The 24,853-nt window shown below is 36.6% G+C and overlaps 1 protein-coding gene across 4 annotated transcripts in view; it reads left to right on the top strand.

The window, feature by feature from the left end:
• Positions 1-24,853, top strand: part of LOC145984145 (solute carrier family 41 member 1-like) — an 87,710-nt gene that overhangs the window by 6,742 nt on the left and 56,115 nt on the right. For 3 of the 4 annotated variants that reach the window (XM_083117606.1, XM_083117605.1, XM_083117604.1), the window contains exons 2-3: positions 2,308-2,335; positions 19,424-19,739. In XM_083117606.1, coding sequence (XP_082973732.1) covers positions 19,446-19,739 — 294 coding nt within the window. In that variant the 5' untranslated portion in view covers positions 2,308-2,335; positions 19,424-19,445. Of the gene's footprint in view, positions 1-2,307; positions 2,336-10,233; positions 10,319-19,423; positions 19,740-24,853 lie in introns of those variants that run through there. The other variant, XM_083117607.1, reaches the window with a different exon arrangement.

Here is a 24,853-nt window from a genome sequence, read left to right as displayed (position 1 = left end):
TAATTACTTCATTCCCAAGCAGCATGTGTCACATGTCACTTGTTGCCTCAGTCTGAAATCTTCCTTATTGGTAGAACATAGTAACAGGAAACTGTCAGGTATGTCAGTAAAGTTGCAGATGATTTGCTGATGTGATTTTATTGTAAATTATCTGTAATTCAGTAAACGACGCTGTAATTTTGTTGTTATTCTAATCAGAGCTTGAAATGGAAATTGCTAACTGGGGAGGATGTTTGGCGGAGGTGTACATCTAGCTGGGGGATGCTCCTATGTTTTACATGGTAGCAATGTGACAGCTGGGGGGATGCTTTGTGAAAATTTTGCTATCCCCCCTCACTTCAAGCACTGATTCTAATGAATATACAATTGTTTTGTAAGATGTTTCTAACATGCAAATTATTTTTTTAAGGCAAAATTCCTCAATGCTGTACATTTATCAGGAAGATGAATCATTCACGTTCTTTGTGAAATACAGTTGAGACTGCTTTATACATAACTGTTCTCCCGTAACTCGGTTTTATATGTAAATTACTGTACTTCCCGGCAAAATATAATTTAAAAATGTGTTAATTAAACCTTATTTGTACGTAATGCATTTATACGTAATTCTGTGTTACACATACTAATTTTCATAAAATACAGTTGATTTGTATGTAACCAAGCTACAACAATGCCACAGAATTATACATTCTTGTTGTTACAAAAATATAAATACAAAAAAAGGATAGAATGTGGACATGGCAGCGGTCGATCTTGAGTTGTGAGAAAGACGAGTGCGGCGCAGCGGTGTCACAGAGAAGGCAGGAAAGGCATCATGAAATCAGGGTTTGGTACTAGTTTACTATGGGGGTGACACCTATAAATCATATATTTCACACTTTTTTACATTGCTAATGTACTATTTTGGAATGTGGAACATTTCCTAAGGTGAAATAATGCATTTCTAACTAAGATAATGTCTATTTCTTACATTTAGGAGTACTTACTGTTACTTGTTATTTCAATTCTGTAACACACATTATGGCGACAGTGTACTGGTTCATCGCGCGTTGTGAGAGTGTTTTGTCGATTTATGCAGTGTTGGAACCTTGTTCACCGGAAAATACCTACTTTTGTGCCCGGATTTGAAATTATGCTAATACCTCGCAAACCATTGACGTTAGCCCCACAAACCATTCACGTTTGCCCCGAAAACTATTTTCCGTTAGGTTAGGATAGGCAAGCATAGTTAAAAAAACAAAAAAACTTGACAGGTCATGTTCTAGTGAAAACATGGCGAGTTTGAAACACTGACTATGCAGTTTACGTCATCTAACACACAGAACATTGTGCTCTCATACAGAAAGCAATTGGCGGCAGCAGAAACAGCATGTCGGACAGAGATTTTCGCAGAAAACAACATGTATTAAAATGGATCAAAACTACATTCACAAACTTCCACAACGCTACAGAAAATGATTTCCGTAAGTACTTTCTTCTGTAAATTTGAAGAAATCTGTCACCCCTATAGTGAACTGTTACCGAAATCAGAAGAGATAATTTGCCGCAATTGTTCAGAATACGATTCAAAATTTATTTTTTAAGTAATTGTGATATGAAAGCACACACATTAAAAATATGCCGATAGCATCTGTATTCCATAATAAAAACAGAGCAGCGGTTTCTTCAATGAAAGTTTTCAGTTACTACTGGTTGGCCATGGAGAACAGATAGAGGAAATGTTACATGCTTGACCAGAAAGTAAAATTTATATTGGGAAGTGGATGCTAATCATCATAAAACTATTAAAGTGGAAACTTAAGAATCAAACTTTTATATTCATTACTTTACCACTTTATGACAGAAATAACATGTATTATACTCTATGTTGTAACTCAAAATAGATGCAATTACAGTATTTTAAGAATGTTATGACATGTTATCTAAATCTGTTTTTCAAGTAATTCTCAGTTATACATATTATTTTCTCTTCACCTTGACACATGTATAACTTAGGTTCAACTGTATTTGTTATTTTATATCAGATCAGTATACTATAGTTATTTATATTCATAAATTTTGTTTTTCTGCTGTATTAAAAGTAATTTAATTTTAGTCCATCTTGATTGGAAATATATCTTTGTCCAGATTATTATAATTTTATTTTTCTTTGAAATGCAGGTCACATTATCCAACTTAAAGTTGGTACCACACTTGTACCTTTGCTGTAATAAAAGTCTAATAAAAAATGTGCGTAATGCTATTTCATTTAGGTGCTAAATACGCATGCATTGAAGTTTTCTAATCCTTCATTCCTTTCTATTACAGAATCGATCTTCTCCTCAGGCCCAATATGGTAAGTTCTTGCTAATTTAGTTTTAATCTTTCAACTTTTTAATGTATTGTTTGTGTTTTTTTTTAATTGCAAAAGTTGGAAGAAAATCCTTGGAAAGTGAAGAAAGGAAGGTCATGAATGGGTTTCATCATATCTTGTAGGTGAGATTTGGGAGTTGTACAAAATACTGGTAAAAGTTAGTTTAAATTCTTGAACAGTGATACCGACATAATAATGATTGGTGGTTAAGTACATTGAGTATTTAATTTTTAAGATATTGACTTCATTTCTTTTTTCTTTTTGTAATTCCAAGCCAATGCATGAGTGTTTCTTAATGTTCATTCAGAATGTTTACCAACTTGGAAGTATGTGTGCAATTTTGCTGTGAGAATTCTGCATGAATTTTTTTCACAGACATTAAAATTGACCGACCATATTTAATTTGAAACTTTGCACTTATTCTATTTTAGCCCTGTCACTCTCCAGCTTCATTTATTTATTACTTTGATACATAGTCTAGGGGTATAGGTGGGGGGAAGGGTACACATCACCCTTACCTGGTTGCTTTTGGTAAAAAAACAAAACAAAATGCTTTGGCTTGTTAGTCCTGGGCTTCCATCCTGTTTCCCACCAGAGTGCACAGGTTATTGCTGAAAAGCCACGGAAATTGTTTTTATGCATTTATTAACTATATATACAGGTTTTGGATTCTTCAGTTAAGTTCTCTAATTTACCACATGGTTTTCAATTCTATGTGTGGCTCCTTGACAGGCCTGCCCGTTGGACACATCTAGTAGCAACGGGATGTCCTGATGCTCTTGTAGGATAATCGGAGGCCTCTGAAACCCATACACTTTACCTCTGTCTCCCACCCTCCATCAGAGAAGCTAAATTTATACGTACTTCCTCTCTCATATAGCGGGGGAAGGCAGGAAGTTCAAATCTTATTGGCATCTTTGAAATTTACACATATAAGAAAGCTTAAAGAACCAACATGGAGGACCCAAGAAAATACACAACATTTACAAATTGGGTTTCAATTAACCCTCGTGTGTGACCAGAACACACAAAGGATATAGTAACAATACAAAACACTGAATTATACACAATTATGTTTGAAAGCAAAAATACTGTGTGCAACACGGGAGGTCACTACTTACTTCTCTCTTAATAAATTTTTTATTATGACTTGCATGTCTGAGGGAAATTTGTGCTCAAGGAGGGGTATGATCACATTTTTAAATTATTTTTTTTTGCAATTAGCATTAACATGTACATGAATTGACTATATTTGTTCTTTTTAGATGATTCAGGTAAGGCAATTTCTTGATTTGTTATGTTAATGAGGTAGGGGAGAGATCATTTTTATAAACGTCAAAGGGAAAGAGCATTCATTACCCATTGTAATTTACTCCTGGGTTAATTGTTAGTTTTTGACATCTTTGGGTAGGGAGTTCATAAATTATTTACATGCTCAGTATGATGCAAAAGGAACTATTCAAAATAATTTTTATTATAATGATTATTATTTTTCATCTCTGATTTTTGGCAAATTAACCTTGAAAAGCTGAAAAGATAATTGAATTCTAACAGGGTTATAGAGTGTATATATTATTTTCAATTTCATCATTTAGGTACTACTGTTATATTGTTTCATTGCATTTTGCGGGATTCATTTCATGCATGTTAAGCTACATTTGAACTTTGTTTCTCCATTCATGATTGTTTTGTATGTGGGCAAATCAAAAAGTAAGTTACACCCGAGCTGTGTTCCTGTACTAAAAGAGTAAAATAATCACGTTTGGTGGCAACACTGTCCGGAATGTATTCTCCCCATACCCAAAGCAGCCATGCTGCAGCTGCTTTAATATGAGAGTAGTCACCGTATGAGTATGGTGCATTGTATTGAGGTGGCATCCAAAATTAAGGTGCGCTCTGTTGTCAGACTTTTGTAGACACGAAGGCATAATCAGAGTGAAATCAATCGCCAAATTGTTGAGGTGTATGGTGAGAATGCAATGTCACACCCCATGATCAGGAAATGGTGCCAGATGTTTGAAGAGGAAAGAACAAACGTGAAAGACGAACAGTGTGTTGGGCAGCCTGTAACTGTGAACACTATCGACAAAACTGAGCGTGTGAATGCAATCATCCTTGCCACCCGCCACGTGAAAATTAGAGAGATTGCAAGTGAACTGAACATATCCTACGATAGTGTGTGTATGCTGATTCATGACCAGTTGGGTGTATCATAAACTGTGGTCTCGCTGGGTGCCGCGATTGTTAACTGATGAGCACAAAAGTCAACTCAATTGAAATTGGACGGAATTTTTACACACAAGAAATAAAAGAGCTGGTCACACATTTCAAAAAGTGCTTGAAATACTTTGGTGACTGTTGAAAAAAGTTAAATGTTCATACATTTTTGTACAACAATTATTTTCTTTCTAATGTGTTTTGTTTGTTTTATACAGGGGGGTGTAACTTACTTTTTGATTTACCCTAGTATGTTCATCTATCCTAGAGATGTCTATTTTCACATGGTATGTTATCTGTATGGTTTTATTGGCTTATGTGGTATTTTCTGGTTTTGTGTTTGATAGAATGCTTTCTAGTGCTTTCTCATTGCTACATGTTGTCCTTAGTTGGAATTTGGACCATTCTGTTTATCTTTTCTGACAATGCTGAGTTTGCATATTGTGCCATTGGGGTCAGTTTTTGGACCTCGCTCTTTTTCTTGTCTGTAAATGTTGCGTTTCTTGTATTATGGTTGGTTGAGTTTCATTGTGTATGTGATGTGGTCCTTCCATGTGTGAGTATTGTGATATTTTAGCAGATGGAACTGATTTTTTAAAGTTTAGCAGTGGATTGTGATATGATTTGCAGTGCACATGAGTAAGTTCCCTGTATGTGGAGGTTGATATTTAATTTTCAGATCTATCTACTGGAACATCTAGGAATAGAATAGAAAACACTTCGTACATTTTTTTTTTAAAAGTGGTTGATGGATGCTATTTAACCAAATGAAATTTGGTAGTATTTTTTTCAATGTGGCCATATGAATTTACATTTACATTTACCTATCTAACCATTTTGTGGCTCTCTGGTGTTTTGAACAATTGCAGTCTACTCAAATGTATATGTTGCTGGGTATCAGTGATAATGGTGAACCACTTTTGACACCTTCTTGTTAATAATTGTATTTAGTGCTACTCATAGTATTGCATGGTAAAGTTCCATTTTTCCGCATTGCTCTATTTGTTGTCATCTGATTAGTTTTGAAGGACTTATGTCTTCATTATTGACACAATTCTTGGTATCTATGATGGAGATGGTAGCTTGTCACTGCCAACTGGAAGCAAAGCAAGGATGCACTACCATCTCCACCCTGGATGCCAAAACCTGTGTTAATGAAGGCCTTCGAAATTAATCAGACAACAAGAGCAATGTGGAAATGTGTAACTTTACCATGAGATATGGTAGTATGCCATTTTTATTATCAGAGCTATGATATAACTACTCTGGCTTTGGTGATGTGTGTAGAGTTTTCCTTCTAAAGTTTTGTTAATGTTTCATCCAAGGAGGCATTTGACTCTTTGTCAAAGCCGAATAACATGTTTTCCTTTATTTCTACTTATTGTGTTAAATAGGTGTGATTTAATTCATTACGAGTCTCAAATTGAATCTACCATTGCAGTTGGTGAAGAGTGCAACTGTGATTCTAATTCTAGGTGTGGGGTCCTTGTCTAATCTGCAGTAGCTAGCCATACTTATGAGCACAATTAATTTTCCTTTATATCAAATAGTGCCTATGATAACTAGACCTAGGAGTTATATTTAAAGGGCATGTTTAACCTTTATTGCATGGAAGCCTCATGTGCCAATGGGACCATTTCAAGCCTGCGCTTTTCAAACTTGCCATGAAGTGAAAAGAAAAAAAATCTAAACTATTGTCATGGAGAGGTGAAATTGGTTTCTTAAAGATTTGTTATGTATACTTGAACTTAAAGAGAATTTGCCAATTTCATCTGGCATCTTCAGCTTTCCAGTTCCTACACCCAGCTCTTGTGGCACCCTCTTCAACTTGCTCCTCCCATCTCAATTTCAGTCTTGCTTTAGGCGTCTACTTCCAGGTTCTGAAACAAGCACTTTCCTTGCTGGATTGTTTTCATTGAGATACATAACATGACCTGCCCACCTTACTCTACTTAATTTTATAAGTTTTACAATCTCATCATGTTTGTATAACTGATACAACTCTTGATTTGTTCTTCACAATTGAGGCACTCAGAATAATAATTTCAGATCCCAACCAAAGTTCATTTTTGAAAAAAATGACATTATCTGTTTAATTTCAAAACTCAGGAGATTTTTAACATTAGGACGTAATTTTTTTAGGTTCTTTAAATATGTTTTTTAAAGTTTATCTGCAAATTGTTGAACCATTGTGGTTAATAGTTTCGCAGATTTTGTGCTGTTTACTAGGAAAAAATATACACAAGTGAAAAATGGGGTAAAACTTATTTATTGAGTTTACATGTTGTATTTAACATGTTTAACATTTAACATGTTGTATTAATCCAGCTCCATTCCCAGATTTTCACATTCTTCTTCAACATCAACACCATCATGAAGAAATTTTTTTATAAAAATCATGATAGACGGGTAGTATATATTTCAATAGTTGCATCAGGTCATTGTATTTAGCTTTCTTAATTTTTCTCTGTTCACTGCACTTCTGCTGTAACTTAAACAATGAAACATCTAAAGTTTTACCTCGTTTCCTAAAATTAACTGTTTGATGCACGTCAATGTCAGAATAAGATAAACTAAATTTTACAATATCAGGATTATCATGTTCCACAGTAATGGAAGTAACCTTACGTAAAAGCAGAGGAGCACTATCGACATCTTTTTTTCTGATGACAAAGTTTGAACTACGGTAATACCATTTTGAATATCAACAAAATCTTCCCTGTTGATTTTATTAATAGTGAAAGGGTTTTTTACTCTTGCTGCTTCAATAACATCACACCATTGGTGGGGGCAATACAAACACTGCATCTTCCTTTTCTTCTTCTCAATAGCTTCATTCTTCACTGTAACATGATAGGCCTACTTATAGGTAAACTTGCATCTTTGTCTACTTTCGTCTGATTATTCTGTCCTTTTTGTATGCCTCTCGAGGTTAATTTTTCTTGATTAAATTAAACAAATAGGTGTTCTGCTTATTATAATCACCAAGGCCATAAAACTTTAAAAACAATGTGTCCTTCACATCTTCAGACAAACTTTGAAACACGCAGGTTAAATCAGGAAAGTTACAGCACTTATCTAATGGTCGACGTCTTTTTTCTGGAACTACAGTTAAAGTTTTTGTTATATATGACTTGCCACTGTTTCTGCATAACTTCCGTTTGTTTATTACCCATTCAGTTGAGTTTTTCACTTGTTTTTGACCTTTTTGCAGAGATTCTGGCATAACACACTCAGTCACGGATGTTGCCATATTGTCTACAACGCCACTGAACTCGTAGCAGACATATACAAAAGCACCCCCATTTGGGATATGTCATTTTTCCACTGATAATATTTTCATTTTCCTTACGGTCGAATTTTAAAGGTGGAATATGAGAGTTTTGGCATATCCCAATTCTTTTGATACTTCAGCATATGAAAGGTAGGTGGCAGCAGTATACAGTCATACTTATATCTCAAAATTCGAGGTCGGTTGGGATCTGCCGTTATTATTCTGAGTGCCTCAATTCACCTCCCTGATATAAGGATCCGTAGATTTGACGTAGTATTTTTCTCTGAAAACAACCTGTGATTGATTCATCCTGCTTTGTGAGGACCCAGGTTTCAGCTCCATATGTGAGCACCGCCACATCAGCATCTAACAATCACTCTCCCACCACAGGCCTCGAGGGATGGTCCCTGGGTTTGATCTAAAGATTGAGCCATATCACTGTCATTCTGAATTTATTTCACCATAATCAGGTTGAAAATTGCAGGCCCTGTTTTCTGGTGATAATTTGTGTCATACAAAGTACAAAAGCATTGTACATTGGTGAGGCAAAGATGCACATTTTAAAATGTTTATCCCCTTTCCCTTATCTTTTTTGCTCCAAAATTACCTATTCCTTGGAAAATTCCATGCTGACTACAGTCTGTCCCAGGAGTGTGTGGAGCGATGCTGCACATAATAGTAGAGGAGGGGAGGAAGTAGGAAGTAAGTGAAGAGAGCAAAGCAGTGTGCACTGGTAGCTGCAGCCACGTTGCCCCTCCATGCAATCCCCTTCCCTCTCACATGTTCATTGGATGACCCTTTCCAGTCACTACTTGCGCAGAGGACTTGTTTTCGTTTCCTTGTTCCACAGATTTCTGGGATAGAGTATAGTTCTCCACGAGTGAGAACTTGTCCTTCACAAATTATTGATGAAGCCAAAACAGATTGCTAACAACTAAGAAATTAGGTTTCCAAGTCCTGAAGCACTGTCATCTTTTATTGGAATGAACACATTTTTGTACATTTTCTAATCAATTTATTTTTCTTTATTTTGATATCTGGGCTTTGTCAATAGCCTAGAATTTGCACTCTTGCTGTCTAATATTATATTGTTTATTCATAACTCACAAGCAATATAAATATGAAATTTTAGTGAAGGAGCAATTTGATGGAAAATTGGGTATTTTGATTGACTTATAAAACTACGGAAACAATACATGTACGTAATTTTCCCCTTATTGGGTAGTTTTTTCAAGAAATCTATAAGGTAAAAGTAAAGTTCCCCATGCATATAGCACCCTGCCATGGAGGCATATTTAGGGGATGTGGGGATAGGGCCATCGATCTTGGACATTTTGGAGGTGATGTGATCAGTACCATGCTCCAGCCACCTTTACTCCCACCCCCAGGTACCCATTGGTCCAGCCACCTTTACTCCCACCCCCAGGTATCCATTGATTCCAGGCTGGGTAAGCCCCAGAGCTGCTTTGTGTGGGGACAAGGGTGGAAAAATTCCGACTTTAGATCACCCACCATGGGAATCGAACCCAGGTCTCCCATGTGGCAGTCGGACAGTTTACTGAGTAGGCCATAACATTTCTACATATCAGATTCTAATTTTTATCCACAGAATATATCATGGTTATGCCATAAACTCAGCTTCTACTATATTATTGTGTTAACTTCAAATACAAAAAATTATATTTGCATTGTAATCAAAATATAATGGCTTTCATTCTAATGTATTAAGTTTGGCTTCCGCTTTGAAACTGTAGTTCTATTTGGATTCATTTCCATGTATGCAGGTTTGATTATTTTATGAATAACTTTGCCTTAGATACAGTACTTTCAAGTTTTGTATTTTCAAACTAAAGGGCATGTAGTTAATTTAGCCTGAAAATATATCTAGCTAGCTTGTGCCAATAGTGAGGAAACTTTTTTTGAAAATGTTTTGATTATAATAAGCATTCAAAGTGTGCATAAATGAGACTATGATGGAACATTGTGAACATAACCATGATTGTCAATTGTTCAGGAAAAATATGGATGTTTCAGGATTCTTATTTCCTTTTTGTAGGAAAGGATGCCAAAACTGCAGTGAAATATGTGACTGTTATTGACTGTTGGCATGCTTTCCTTCTCCTGTGTCACCAGGTGCACTAAGATCATGATTCATTCTGTCAAGGAAATCCTTTTGTGTGCTCTTCTCACAAGCAGTAGGACCTATTTAAAATTATCTTGGCACTTTGCCTATAGCTGGCATAGAGGCATCACATGTGTTTTTTTATGTTGCAAAATTAGTACCTCTGGATTGAGGGAAAATAGCCAAATACCCTAGACCCTGAAAATAACTGTAACCTTTTCTTGGCTGGGTTTCTTCTTTACATTGAGTATTGTGCACATGGATTAAAGGAAAGTCTTAACAACAACCTACATTTCAGTGGTGTGAGCTTTTAACCCACACCACTATATTCATCCCTCAGAGCTTTTCTCAGGTATGTTACAGTGCAGTGTGTGCTATATTTGTTTTAGAGAGTGCATTTTGATTGTGTTGCAATACCAGACATCCATTAAAATAGCCTCTAAACATAGAAAAAGATTGACATAGTGGAAAGATTGTGGATTTAATTCAGGGAATCAGACAGCTAAACAGCTTATTCCATGCCATTATTTTACTAGCAAGATATATCCAGGATAGTTAGACAGTGTGGAAATAGCCATTCTCAAAACTTTGTGTGTGTGAAATATATTTACGTCTCTGAGCTAGCAAGTTTGATTCAGTTTTTCCATTGCATTGGAGCTTTGTACACTTGGCTTGGATTAGTATTTTAATTTAATCTAATTTACTTAATACATCAATAAGCAATTGTGAAAAGGGATTACGCAACACAGTATTCTGTTCTTGCATAGGTGGTCCAATAATGAATGAAAAATATGGTAGAAAAATTTGAGGGAGGCACACAAATGACAGTAATGTACTTATTAACATTAGTAGAGCATTTATACAATTTAGGCCATTCATTTAAGTTATTCATATTTATGACAATTTACTTCCAGTTCATGAAATTAATAATGTTGCTGTTTCAAGCTAGTTAATTGAAAAGGGAAATTTCCCTAATGACCTGTTATTTGTAAAAGGTGGTATAATACATGTTTAATTGATTGATTGATTTGGTTTCTTTCATTTTGCATTTCTGCCATTTTTGGTTAATCGTGAAGATGAGGATGAGTGTGATATGATGAAATCAAAGAAGGGGCACTCACAAAGAACACCCATGCCCAGGCCAGGATACGAACCCCTGGACCCCTGCATACATGTTTAAGTTTTTTACTTCTTAATACAATAATAGGTCAAATAAAATTTGACAGGACTGCCAAATTCTTTTTTGAGTTTCAAGTTCGTAAGAAATACTATGAGCCTAATTTACAATGTTAACAAGTGGGTGTCTAATTCTAATTTACATCAACACCTTCATAAATTTAATAAGCAGAACATAATACAGGTGGCCGCGGTGGCTCAGTTGGTAATGCATCTGACTACCATGCTCAAGGTTCCGGGTTCGATCCCTGGCCGATTCAAATCCAGGAACTTTTCTAACGTTGGAGGCGGCCCCGGCGCCCAACCAGCGTCTAATGACATGGGTACCTGGGGGAAACCCTGGGGGGTAAAGGTGGTCAGGGGCGTGATGCTGATCACATCACCCCCACTCATGACCGGATCAAGAAAGTGTGGGGCATTACCCCCACACCCCTTATACGCCTTCATGGCATGGTGCTAAGCACAGGGGAGAACTTTACCTTTTTACCTTTAGAACATAATACAAATAAAAATTTCACCATAAACAGCCAAAAATCAATAATACTGCAATTATAACTACTCTTTTATCTAATCCTCTTGTCTAACCATGACAGCTGACATGATTTTAACAGGACATATTTAAGTAACACAATATTATACATTGCAAATCTAAGCCCATAAAACTTCTGGCCCCTGGTCCAAAATTATTTTTCTCTATTAAACCATTTCTTTAGATGGTTCCAGCTAAAAAGGAAAAAATAGACTAAAAAAGTGCACAACTTGTAATTATGTTCCTTCCCTGTAACATGTAGAAGGCTCTACGTTCTACACTAGAAATTTCCCTTGGAATTATGTGCTAAATCAGATGTGATACACCGTGCTATAATAGACAGCACAAGTACACAAATTTGTCTGGTTCAGTGTGTTGCATAACTGTTTATGCAAATAATAGAACACTTTAGCTATATGCAGTATGTTAGAAAACAAATTCTGCATACTCTACTTGATATAGTACACTCACCTCACTTAGTACTCCGGCAGTTTGTTTCTTTACACAGCATATTTGCAGAAGATACAATTCAACATACAAATGTATCAACAGACGTATTACTAACTTTGTTGACTGTTCAGCATAGACTTGATTGCAGACAGTCAATTTAATTGTGCACTCATGGTAACATGGCATTCCACTGATGTAAAGTAGCAACACAGTAAGCAGTTACATGTTGTACTGTCTATTTAGTACAAAGCATGTGCTGAAATTCGGAGAATTATTAAAATGTAAATTGACCAGTTGTGTGTAGATGCCCAAATAGCTACTTTTTTGCCTTTTTTAATGTCAAAAAGTACACAGGCATTCGAAGCCTCGATTGACTCGTTCACGTCAGAATTTCTGCGTTTTAAGTTATATACTTCTGAAAATATGTAGTAGACTTTCCAAACATTTAATTGTTGAATAAATAAAGAAGAAAATCATCAGAACTTATCAAATACTGTACAAGTAATTCCTACTGATTCGTGGTGTCATGAAAAAATAATGAAAATCATGGTTGTGCAAGAGATCATTTGAACAAATTGTACATGTGTGCTTTTATGCATGACAAGATTGTCTTATTGTCTAAATAGAGTTGGACAGGAACAGGCAGTAAGACATCTGATTACCACCTGGGTAGTGAGATTTGATTCATGGGAAGAACAGAGAGGATTTGCTGGGGCTGTCTGTTGCATAACTCAGGCAGTGTGCAGATCTACTTGACATTCTTTACAATTTGTGTAGGGAGTTTAAAGATGGTCAGATTGTGGTGCTGATCACACCTCATATATGGCTGCTTCAGTGTATGTCACTAATGACCATAGATCCAAAGATCTTCCAGACATATCCTACATTATAATGTGTAGGAGGATTTTATTTAAAAAATGTATATGTCCTACAATTTGAGCATCACATAATTTGCAAGTCATGGTGGTCTAGTTGGTAGGGCATTGAACTGCCACATGGGGGACCCAGGTTTGATTCTTAGGGTGGGTGATCTAAGGTTAGAATTTTTCCGGCCTTGCCCCTGTATAAAGAGGCTCTGGGGCTTACCCAGCCTCAAACCAGTAAAGGTGGCAAAAGTGTGGTGTTGATCACATCACCTCCAAAAATGGCTGAGATTGGGAATGTGTGGGGCTTTACTCCAACATCCCGTAATTGTGCCTTCATGGCACCATGCTATATGCATGGGGAACTTTTTTTTTTACCAGTTGGAGTAGCAGGTAATCAGAGGGATGTAAAAACTGGTTCATTGAAGAAACTTGAAAACACACACAGTATTATATTGTAAAAGAAATCATTAAGAATGCATTACTTTGAACTGAAAATATGTAAATTTCACACTAATGCTAAAATTTCACAGTAGTATACTGTGATAAATATTAAAAAATATTTCTATTATAAAACAATAAAAATATCACATAAAAAGTCACTTACTTACGATAATGTGAGTCTCCTTCTTTGATAATGGTACGTTTCGGAGGAACAACTGCCTCCTTCTTCAGGCACTTTTAGGCATGAGGCACTACCATGCTGCGTCAAGTTTATCATTCAAGGAATATTGGTAGTGCCTCATTCCTAAAAGTGCCTGAAGAAGGAGGCAGTTGTTCCTCCGAAACGTACCATTATCAAAGAAGGAGACTCACATTATCGTAAGTAAGTGACTTTTTATCTGATATTTTTATTGTGCTTTATAATAATAGAAATATTTTTTAATATTTCTCAAACTGCGAGTAATTTGCATAAAACAAATTATGAATCAATATACTGTGAATGATTGTGTCCTACATTTTGGGATAGCATGTCCTACTTTTTGCTTACAGTGATCTGGTGAACCTAACCTTTCTTTATTATCTGGGACCTAGGCATGGTTTTTCTGTGACATTTTCAATTTTTCAGATTCCATTTTACAATGTAGGTCCACAGTCTCAACTAAACTTGAAATTTAATCTGAATCCCGAATTTTAGAAACACCTTAATAGTTACTGTTAAAGTAATAGTAGAAGTAGAAATAATTTGTAATATTGATTTAGAATCTGTCATTTCATGTACCCAAAATATTTTGAACAGAATTGATCCCAATTTTTGTCAGGAGAGACAGAGGTACACTCTTCTGCTTTGCAATTAAAACTTTTATGAGATATTGGGAAAAATTAGGCACAATGTGATACAAGAAGTTCCTGCTTTTTCATGCTTAGCTTTGTATCATACCTTAAATGCCATGCATTATGATTGTGATGCAGAAAGTGTTAGCTATCTTTAGCCTTCAGGCTGACCCAGATTCTCTGGGAGATTTGGTGGGCTCACAGATAGAGTGGACTGTTAAATACTTACACTCAGTGTTCCCAAAGTAAGTTCTCCCTTCAACTTTGGATTTAACCATTAGTCTTTTCATTTATAGGTGATGCTCAATTTGTAATGTGGTGTTTCTAGGAACCTTATGATAGTAAGGAGATGTTAAGTAAATATTTTTAAGTTTCAATTGCTGTCAGGGTGAAAAATCTATTCTTGATATGTATGTCAGATACAGTTGTAAGTGTACACCTATAGTGTTGCCAACAAGCAACAATTTCAACTTTCAATAATAATTCTGAAAAAAAAATGTTAGAAAATAGTACATAACGTAAAGAACATTACGAGGTATTTTTTACAAAAATACATTCTTGGCCATTTAGAAAAAAACAAAAACATGTTTCCATGAAATTCGTGAAGAAATTATTTTTTTTACTCCCTACTGTAAAATATAATGAAAGCAGTGAAGTGACCCCAAGAGGGTTGGAAAAAAACAGTGAACATTCTTAAGGTTCATAGATACTTACAGTATATATTTTATACACAAAATGTGTAAGGATGTGAAGTAAAATAGTAATATGTTCTAAGATTTGCAAAAAAGTTTGGGTTATGTAATGTAAAATATCGTCGCTGGCTAACTCTCATTCTATTTGATCATGTAAAAACTTCCAGTGATAAAGTTCATAATAAAACATTGAAATTAATCTTAAGAACACATACGGGGTCTTTAGGGTGACATGTCAACTGTATATTATGTTGTATTTGAACGGATTTTGCTGCACATCGATCTTGCGCTCATCTGAGCACTGCCTGTGACAATACAACATGAAACAAACATGTACGGATGTTAATGCCAATCAACTTTTAGTAGGTTTCCATAAAATTTATGCCATTGAAAGTAAATTCTACCATAGCAATTTGCTTAATTTTTGTGTATTTGTGTTATTTAGCACAGATTTTCTGTCATCTTTGATCAATCACAACTATGAGGATGAATGATTGGATAACATTAATGAAAGGACACTTACAAAGAATGCAAGGCCGGGACTCGAACCAGTGAAAATCAGTGACGAGAGCAAAATTCGGTCACTTATTGAACACTGAGGCGGTGTTTCATTCTTGCAAGATTTTAAAATAGCCAACAAACACATGTTTTGTAATTTGAAATGAACAAGGCTTGTTCAAGGGTGGCCAATGTCATACTATATTATGTTTACACTTCAAGAAAGTGATTATAAAATGTAAACCGAAAACGACAAATGGACCCGCTGAATAAACAAAAGGGGAAACAATTCTTAACAACAATGCTGGTGAAAGAGAGACAGCAACCGCTGATATTTGTAGAGACGGCCGTTAGTACATCAATGCAAATGCAGCTCCATTTTCAAATTAAGATCAATGGCTTCTCTGCTGTATGCAAATATAGTGGTGACACTTTAATATTATCATTCTACTCTCAATATGATGACAAGGAGTTAATATGTTGTAACGTAATGTGACAGTGCAGGAGTTAATAGTGTTTTCGATTAAACATGGCTTTTGAAAAGGGATGCAGAAGAAAATTAAGGGGTGCACAAGAACCCCCTCAGTGCCACCCAGCGGCGGCGGGTCATAAGGACGATACGGACACCGAACTGCCGTGTGCAACCGCATGTGAACAAACATTACATTAACATTTATATGTTAGCTTTTACATTGTCTGAATTGCAAATATTCCATTGCTTATAGATCGTTGGTTAGTCTGTTCTGTATTCATTCTTCCGCGACAATTGCAAAGTTTGCACGCCACCGTGCGGGGGAACATGGAACTTCGAGAGAAATCTGGCGGGGCGCTGTCCTCCCACTTTACGAGACGTAGAGCATTCTCAGGTGCGGTAGCGAGGGGTAAGAGGCGAGGGAACTGAGGGAATAACACGCGCGGGATCTCTGGCTGGGAGGACGGAGGGTTTGTCATCCGAAACCCACCCCCTAGGCAAAACTGGCCCTCTCTCCGGAGAAGGGTAAACAATAAAGAGTTGCCAGAAGCAATGAAGTTAACGTAAGAAAGAAAATTACCAACCGTTGAAAAAAATTATTCTGTATTCCATAATCTTATTCATTTATGACAAGAGTAGAGCAATAAATAACGCAATTTCCAACGAGGAAAGAAAATGTCGCTAACTGAAAAAGTACAGACTCTTGCATGATTTTTGTTATTTATCGTCGCTTTTTGCTTCTTTTCGGTAATCACGACGATGAGGATGAGTGATGATGGTATAATGAAATTGATGGAGGGGCACTCACAAAGAACACACATACCCATGCCGGGATTCGAACCCAGGAGCCCTGGCTATGTAATCCGGTATGCTAGCCACGGAAGTCGGCTATAGATTCTTGTTACACGCAAAATTATCGTGTAGCTATATATATGTGTTGTATTTTTTCTGAATTTAGTGAAAAGTACATTTGGATTACAATGATGTGGAGTACATCGTGTAGATTTAAATACATGTTTTGATTAGCATGTTTGAAAAAAATCCTGATCATGTGACAAAGTTCTCAAATTTCTTTTCAAGGCGGATGTTAAATAAATTAAAGACTCATCATCAAACTCACCAAGAGTCGCTACAGGAACCTGTAAACTACAAATTTCTTAAAATTTAGCAAAATTGTCTGGCAACCCCGAAGCAATAAAACAACTCTTCGTTTTCCACAGAAAAGTTAAGTGAAGCTTTTTCGGTAGTTGTACATTTGTCGCGATGAACAGTGTGGAGAAATTGTTTTGCGAAGTTTTTCTACCAGATGAAAAAATAAACAAAAAATCTAGTCCAAATTTGAATCTAGAACAAGTGTCAAAGAAGGGAGGTCGTGAGTTCACTCGCAAATTTCGCGTTGAAGGAGAGAAGGATAAATTTCAGTTACAAGCATGTCTGAAGATTTCTGGTAAGTTTGAAGTTTTTACTTTAGAGCTTCTGGTAAAGCAGATATCACCTTTCCAGTGAGATATTTATTTTGGTGCCCTATTTCACATATCAATTAGTCATGTTGGACAGGAGACATTTTCTGTGTAACTTTTTACTAGAAATTTTCACGATCAATTCACGTAAATATTCGTCATTGTGCTTATCAAGTTGTGTAAAAATTAATATCCCTTCTTCTGAATTTTCCCCTCTGTTAAACTACTAAATCTCTTAGAATTCTATTTCTTCTTCCATCTTCTTTGCATTACTGTTAAATAATTCTTAATTTAAAACGTGTAAAACATGATATTCGGTAAACACGAACGTATCAATTTCTTATCACGTTGGCTGTTATACGAAATTTATCATTTAAACTTGCATTACTAGTAGAGCAAATTTGTGCCGGCCCCCGTGGCAGAGTGGTTAGCACATCGCGCTACGACGCCAGGGATCCCGTGTTCGAATCCCGGCCTGGGCATGGATTTTGTGAGTGTCCATTCATCAATTTGATCATATCACTTATCCCCATCTTCGCAAATTAGCCAAATGTGGCACAAAAGGTGAAGTAAAATAAAGCAAATCAATAGAGCAAATTTGTGAGCTATCGCCCCTCCACTTTGGATCACCACGAGCCGCCACTGGTGCCACCCCTGCTCTATAAGAAAATAAATGCGACTAAATAGGCAGGAAAGTTTATCAAGTAAAGAGCAGAAATTGCATAAAAATTAAACAATATTCAAATGCAAAAGAAATTCAATTCCTTGAGACATTTCATTGAAATATGACTTATATACAAACAAAACGTTGAGAAGCTTACCTAAAATGGGGTTAGTCACAGAGTTGTCACATTGAAAAATAGTTTCCACCTCTTTGAAGAAAAAGGTCAGTGCTCTCACACAGACATATGATGATGGGTTCCATGGTGGCGTTTCTCATGTACTGCATGGAGTAATTGCTTTCTTGTAATTCCTCCGCATGTCTTACGCATTTCGCCCAGTCTTCTTGAGTGATTCTGTCTAGAGCTTCCTGTGTAAGTTGCTCGACATCTGCAAGTTTGAAAGTAGTGTTCTTTTTTGCAACGTATTGTTTTACTTGGGCCCAAATCAACTCTATTGGATTATACTGGCAGTGGTATGGTGGGAGGTGCACCACTTGATATCCCATTTCATTTGCCAGTTGATCCAATTCATATGTCTTCTTGGCACCTTGGATCTCTTCTTTAGATAGAAGTTCGTCCCTAGTTTCAGCAGGAGAAAATGGAACCCCCTTTATTATGCAACCACTCCATAATATCTGCTTTCCGCCAGTTCGAACATGGTGGCTTGTCTGCTTGGATGGAATGATAGCATTGTCCATCACGATGATGGAACCTTCTTCAATGAACGCAACAAATTGACAAACCAGCCCTTGAAAACCGCACCATTCATTTCTGCATGGTAATCTGATTGAACAGAACTTTTACCGCCATGAAAGACAAGTTGGTATGAAACCTGTATTTGGGGAACCAGCATATGTAATAATGAGCCGACCACTTCGACCAGTAGGTACTTTCAGGCCACTGTTCCTTTTGCAGTCATTGCATATATATTTCTTCATATGATTTTGTGAAATCCAGACATCACCCAACCATGACCGGATCAAGAAAGTGTGGGGCATTACCCCCACACCCCCTATACGCCTCCATGGCATGGTGCTATGCACAGGAGAGCACTTTACCTTTTTTTTTACCTTTTATCTGCACCATATTCATGTTTTGATTTTCCTAGCTGCTTCTACATGCTAATTCTATGCTAACAGCATGAGCATAATTGAAGATTTGTCTTTTCTGACTGGTTTCACCAAACAGATGATGTAATTAACCAACCCACACTTCATGCAATCACGTCACCTACTTTCTTTATAAATTTTTCAATAGATAAAGAGGTACTGCAAACACTGACAGTGAAGGGACAAGCAAGTAAATATGGTGACCCGGCCCTTAATTTGAATGTTTCCTTTTTTTAATGTTACCTGAGAGAATTTTTTTTCTTCCTTTCAGGATCAGCCAATCTCAGTTGATTATGCCTGCAAAGTCAACAGGTAAAAACAAGCATTCTGCTCGTAAACGTAGACACCGTAACAAGATGGCAGCAGGAGAAGTGGCATCAGATATGGAAAAAGAGGATGGTTTGGAATCATTTGGGGAGGAACGATGTCAGTTACTTGATGGGGCTCCAACAAAGTTAACTGTACATCACACCAGTAATAAAGATGACATTGAAAATGTGTGGTCCATTGCATTGCAAGTTTTTATTCCATTCCTGGTTGCCGGCCTGGGAATGGTTGGTGCTGGGGTTTTGCTAGATGTGGTTCAGGTAAAGTAATTTATACATAAATTATTTTTGTTGTTTAAAGAACATTTTTCTTCATGTGACTATTATAGGCAGTCAACATTTTCTGATTGTTGCTGTTCTGTATTTTAATGTTTTTTTAGCATGCCATTTCTCTTCCTGAAATGACTGCTTGAGTTTCTAATAATCATTACAAGTGTTTGATGGATGTCTGCTTGAAGAGTTGTCTATACAGTTGCCAGTGACTTGTGATGCACTGTAATGCCCAGGGTTCATGTTCCTCCTACTTTTCCTACTGGCGGGAAACTGGAAATGTCCTAATATTTAAGAACCGTCTATCACTAATCCTACTTTTCAAATTGTTTATGTAATATTTTCCCTTTTCTTTGTCATTAATGTGTGGTTGCTATTTTTTTAATCATAGTTGAGCGTTGACTTGAATTTCATGTAGTCATGGGTATGTGTGCATTCCTCAAGTCATCATTCGGGCCTCTCTGATAATGCACTGGTACAGTTTCTACCTTGTAATCAAGGGGTCCCAGGTTCGATATCCGGTGGAGGCACATAGTGGTTCGGATCCCACTTTTAAACTGTAGGTCCAGTCCTAATCAGGGAGTTGTAACATACCCAATTTGTGTTACATGGTACCTTCCATTTTGTAGGAGGAAAAGTATGGTTCAACTGCTGGTACCCATGTAACGTAACGAAATGCAATATGTTATAGACTGACGTTACAAGGAACATAACAAAATGTATTATGGTAGATATTAACGTTATAAAGGAACAGAACGAAATGAGCACATTTGAACATAATATGCAATATGGTATATACTAGCATTACAAAAACATAAAAATGCAACATGGTAGTAAATAACTGTACATGGGGACGTAATTGAATGCAATCCTCCGTAATGGAATGAAGTGAAAGTGAATATGGTTAATTAACGTTACATAGGAATGTAACAAAATGTAAACCACTGTAGCGGAACGGAACAAAATGCAGTTGGGTACATACCATCTGCATAAGGAACGTAAATAAATTCAGTGTGGTAGATGTTAACGTTACAAGGAAAGAACAATTCACAAATGTTAGCTAGTAAAGTTATAGGCACGTGACGAATGTAATCTATTTAACATCAAGGAAGAAAAAGGAATAGCCCAAATCTCTTACCTTTCATTGGAACATTGCGAAAAATAACTCGGTATATTGTGTGGGATTAATGTGAAATAGCCGTTAAAAATATGGTTTGTTTGTAAATAAATGAATTTCAACCAGGGTTGTTAAAGGGTCAGGAATTTTAAATCAATTCAATTCCGGTTCAGCAGGGAATATTAGCAAGCATAAATGGATCTGGACCGTAAAGAACCTTTTTATGTTTAAAGTATTTCAATTCGTTCAAGGACCCTTTTCTCCGGATCAATTGAAATATGGCACAGGGACCTTCTTTCCGGATCAATTTAAAGACGGTCTAAGTTCCATATTGAAATGAAACAATACGCAACTTGGACCGAATTTAAACTGCGTGATAAAAAAATCTTCCGGTCTTGTTGCGGAACCCAATAGAACCCATTAGAATTTATGGGTTCGTGGACGTTTAACAACCATGATTTGAAAATTACATTTTTGGCTTGAAATTTAATAAAGCTTCCAACTAGTATAGAAATGAGTAGCCATAGGTGTGTGCACGGGGTGCAAGGGGGGCAAATGCCCCCCTCCCCCTAATCATGGGCGTCTGTCAATATTTTCGACGCAGGGAAATATGGCATGGGGCATATTAACCCGATAATAGTGTTGCCCCTTCAAAAAACACCACTTGAATTCAAAATTATCGCATTCCTGCATCCCATTATAATAATTATTGTAAATTACTATGACTGGATTCAAATAATACATGTGAAATATATAATTTTAGCTGACATTCGTTTTCTAAAGGGGAGAGGTGGTCATCCTCGCCCTCTTTCCAGATTTCCATGCATTATATTATTATACTTTAATCCAGAAATGTAGGGTAGAGGAATCTTATCACCGGTTATTAAACAATATTATGCTCTTGAAGAAAATTAAGTATTTTGAAGCCGATGAAAGTTCACAAAGCAACAACGGCGGAAGAAGGTGCAGTGGCGCAACCAAAGGGGGCAGGGGAGATTAGCCCTCAAACTTATATGGAAATCAATTCTAGGGGATAAGGAAGGCAAACATTGAACTATAGAAAGAAAGGTTGCAGAATATAAGAGTAGCAATACAAAAGGATACTCAAGATGGATTTAGTTTTCACATCTTTCGTGCACTATTTCTTCCAGACCGCCAAGAGCACCTGCAAGGGGCACAGAGGGGCAATTGCCCCCTCTCAATTTCTATCTTTATACCTATATAAATAAAGTTATATAAACTTGGACAGTTGCTGCTGCTTACGGTGTAAGTTTTACAGGGGAGATTAGCCCTCAAACTTATACGGAAATCAATTCTAGGGGATAAGGAAGGCAAACATTGAACTATAGAAAGAAAGGTTGCAGAATATAAGAGTAGCAATACAAAAGGATACTCAAGATGGATTTAGTTTTCACATCTTTCGTGCACTATTTCTTCCAGACCGCCAAGAGCACCTGCAAGGGGTACAGAGGGGCAATTGCCCCCTCTCACTTTCTATCTTTATACCTATATAAATAAAGTTATATAAACTTGGACAGTTGCTGCTGCTTACGGTGTAAGTTTTACCTGTGTAAGGTAATAAATAGATTTATTATTAATTTTGGAAACCGCACCATTCATTTATAAGCACACTGTATATGAGTCATTGTGAATTTGAGTCAATTAAAACATTTTGCGTTGTTGCAAGATTATCTATTAGGATAAAATTTGGACATAATGAATTTAAGTAGAGAAAATGCAACTTGTATATCAAAATTGCCATGTCCAACTGATCTCTGAAAGTAGTGTTTAGCACGTCACATTTCAAGTATATGATTGATTGATTTGGTGTTTTGAGTCCACTTTATGCACAGTAAGGCTAATCGGAACTGGACCTACAGTTTAAAGTGGAATCCGAACCAATTTTACCTCCACCAGGTATCAAACCCGGGACCCCTTGATTAGAAGGCAACGACGCTACCACTTCGCCATTGGGGAGGCCATTTCAAGTATAGTCTATGATTGTATCTAGTATATGAATGAGATGTGTCCCTCCTCTCAAACAATACCTGGCTTGTCCCCACCGAACAAAGTGTGTCACTTATATAATATTAAGTTTCCGAAAGCAGGTATTATGCATTAACCGAAGAAAAAATACTCCTGAGAAATTACAAAATTTATAAGCCAGTTTGTGGCTGGGAGTTATTGACGGTCTTCCCCCCCCCAACCTATCCGCTTTAGGTTCCGGGTTCGAGTCCTGGTCTGTAAATATCTTTTTTAGGTGTCTCTTCATTAATTTAATCTAATTATCATCCATCTTCATAGTTTCGATTAATTATAAAAGTGACATAAAGGCAAAGCAAAATAAAAACAAATAAAAATAATTGCAAAATGACTACACTGTCAGAAATATATTTGAAAAATAAAATGCGAGCAGAACATTAATTTTCAAACAGGTATTTTGGTAGAATTGTGTAGACAGACAGCATGTTCCCAAAAGTTGCCAATCCACATGTAGCATGACCTTCAATACTGGGGTTGCGCTTTTTCAGGAAAGTTTGTTCGACGCTCCTCAAGCGTCTTATCAAGAATGCCTCATGCAGCATTGCCAATTTATTTTCAGTCGGGAAAATCTTTTTCCTCCTATTTAATCTGCGGTTGGCTGTACAATACAGCATATTAATCACGATACAGCAACTGAATTACGGTGCAGTAGGTTAGAAACCCTGAGTGCTCAAGAGCAGCTTCGATAAGGCACCTGAATTGTCTTGAGCTGAACCAGGAAATGAGCCATCTTTATTCCCCAAGACCATTCCGTAAATCTAATGCCACAAGAAACTTTCTGTGTGGATTTGTGAGCATGAAATTGTAGGTTGATGATAGTACTACAAGATGACGTGGATTTTTTTTCTGTTTCGTTATTTTATATATCTTTGCTACCTATATAGTTTGAATAACTAATTAATCATTTGATGAGCAGACAAACACGAAGAAGCCGATCCCGTGGCAAATTGGTTAGCGTAATACACTGCGAAGTCTAATGTCTGATTAGAAAATATGGATGGGTCATTGACTTTATACCACTTCTATCACCTATCACATCTTTATCATCGCAGTTAACCGAAAGTGGTAGACGCGAAATAAAAATAGAACCTTTGCATGGACGTCCAAAAGAGGGGCAAGGGCACGACCCATCTGGAAAAGAAAGTCAACCAAAAATTATGTATATCACACAATTTCATTTCAGCTACAATAATATATGTTAATTATTGCATGAACATGATAACTTCAAATTAAAGCAATGTTTTTTGAGGAGACAACACTGTTATGCACCTTGTTTGCCCCCCCCCCCCCCCCCCGGAAAAATACCTTGCTTGCCCCTCCCTGGAGAAAATCCTGCAGACGTCCATGAACCTTTGGTATCGACTTCAGAATATAAAGCATTGTTTCTTCAATGTATAGTGCGGCAATAGACCACGACAGCCTCTTACAGTATTTGCCAGGAAATATCAACACGAGAACACGGATAGGAGTTCCTCTTATTTTAGATTTTCTCAAACTAATTTCAAATATGTGGTGATAATGCCTTCTATTTAGTATGCATTTCGAGGTTTTTAGTTTGAATGGGCGTATTCCTTTTCTCGGTTTTTCCTAGAGACGATATGAGGCATTGTGGATATGAAGGGCGAACTCAACAAACGTACATTGTGAGGGAAATGCGTTTCAAGTTGTCAGGCACAGTTCGAGCTTCACAAAAACTTTGTAACACAAGATCGGAATGTTTCATGCGTGATTCTCAAAGTTTTTTTTATGGAGTTCGCACTGTGCCTGGCAACTTGAAACGCATTTCCCTCAATGCACTTCGCTGAGTTCACCCTTCGTATCCGCAACGCCTCATATTTTCAATTACTTTGAAGCATTTTGGACCATTTTTTATTTTTACAAGCAACTGCATTAATTATACATATATAGAATGATCGTAAACATGAAACTCATTCAGGGTTGCTAC

The sequence above is a fragment of the Lepisma saccharinum genome, chromosome 2 (assembly GCF_977018435.1).
Source record: "Lepisma saccharinum chromosome 2, izLepSacc3.1, whole genome shotgun sequence".
Classification (NCBI taxonomy): Eukaryota; Metazoa; Arthropoda; class Insecta; order Zygentoma; family Lepismatidae; genus Lepisma; species Lepisma saccharinum.
The sequence above is the reverse complement of the archived record's forward strand: the minus strand, read 5'-3'. Positions and strand labels throughout refer to the sequence as shown.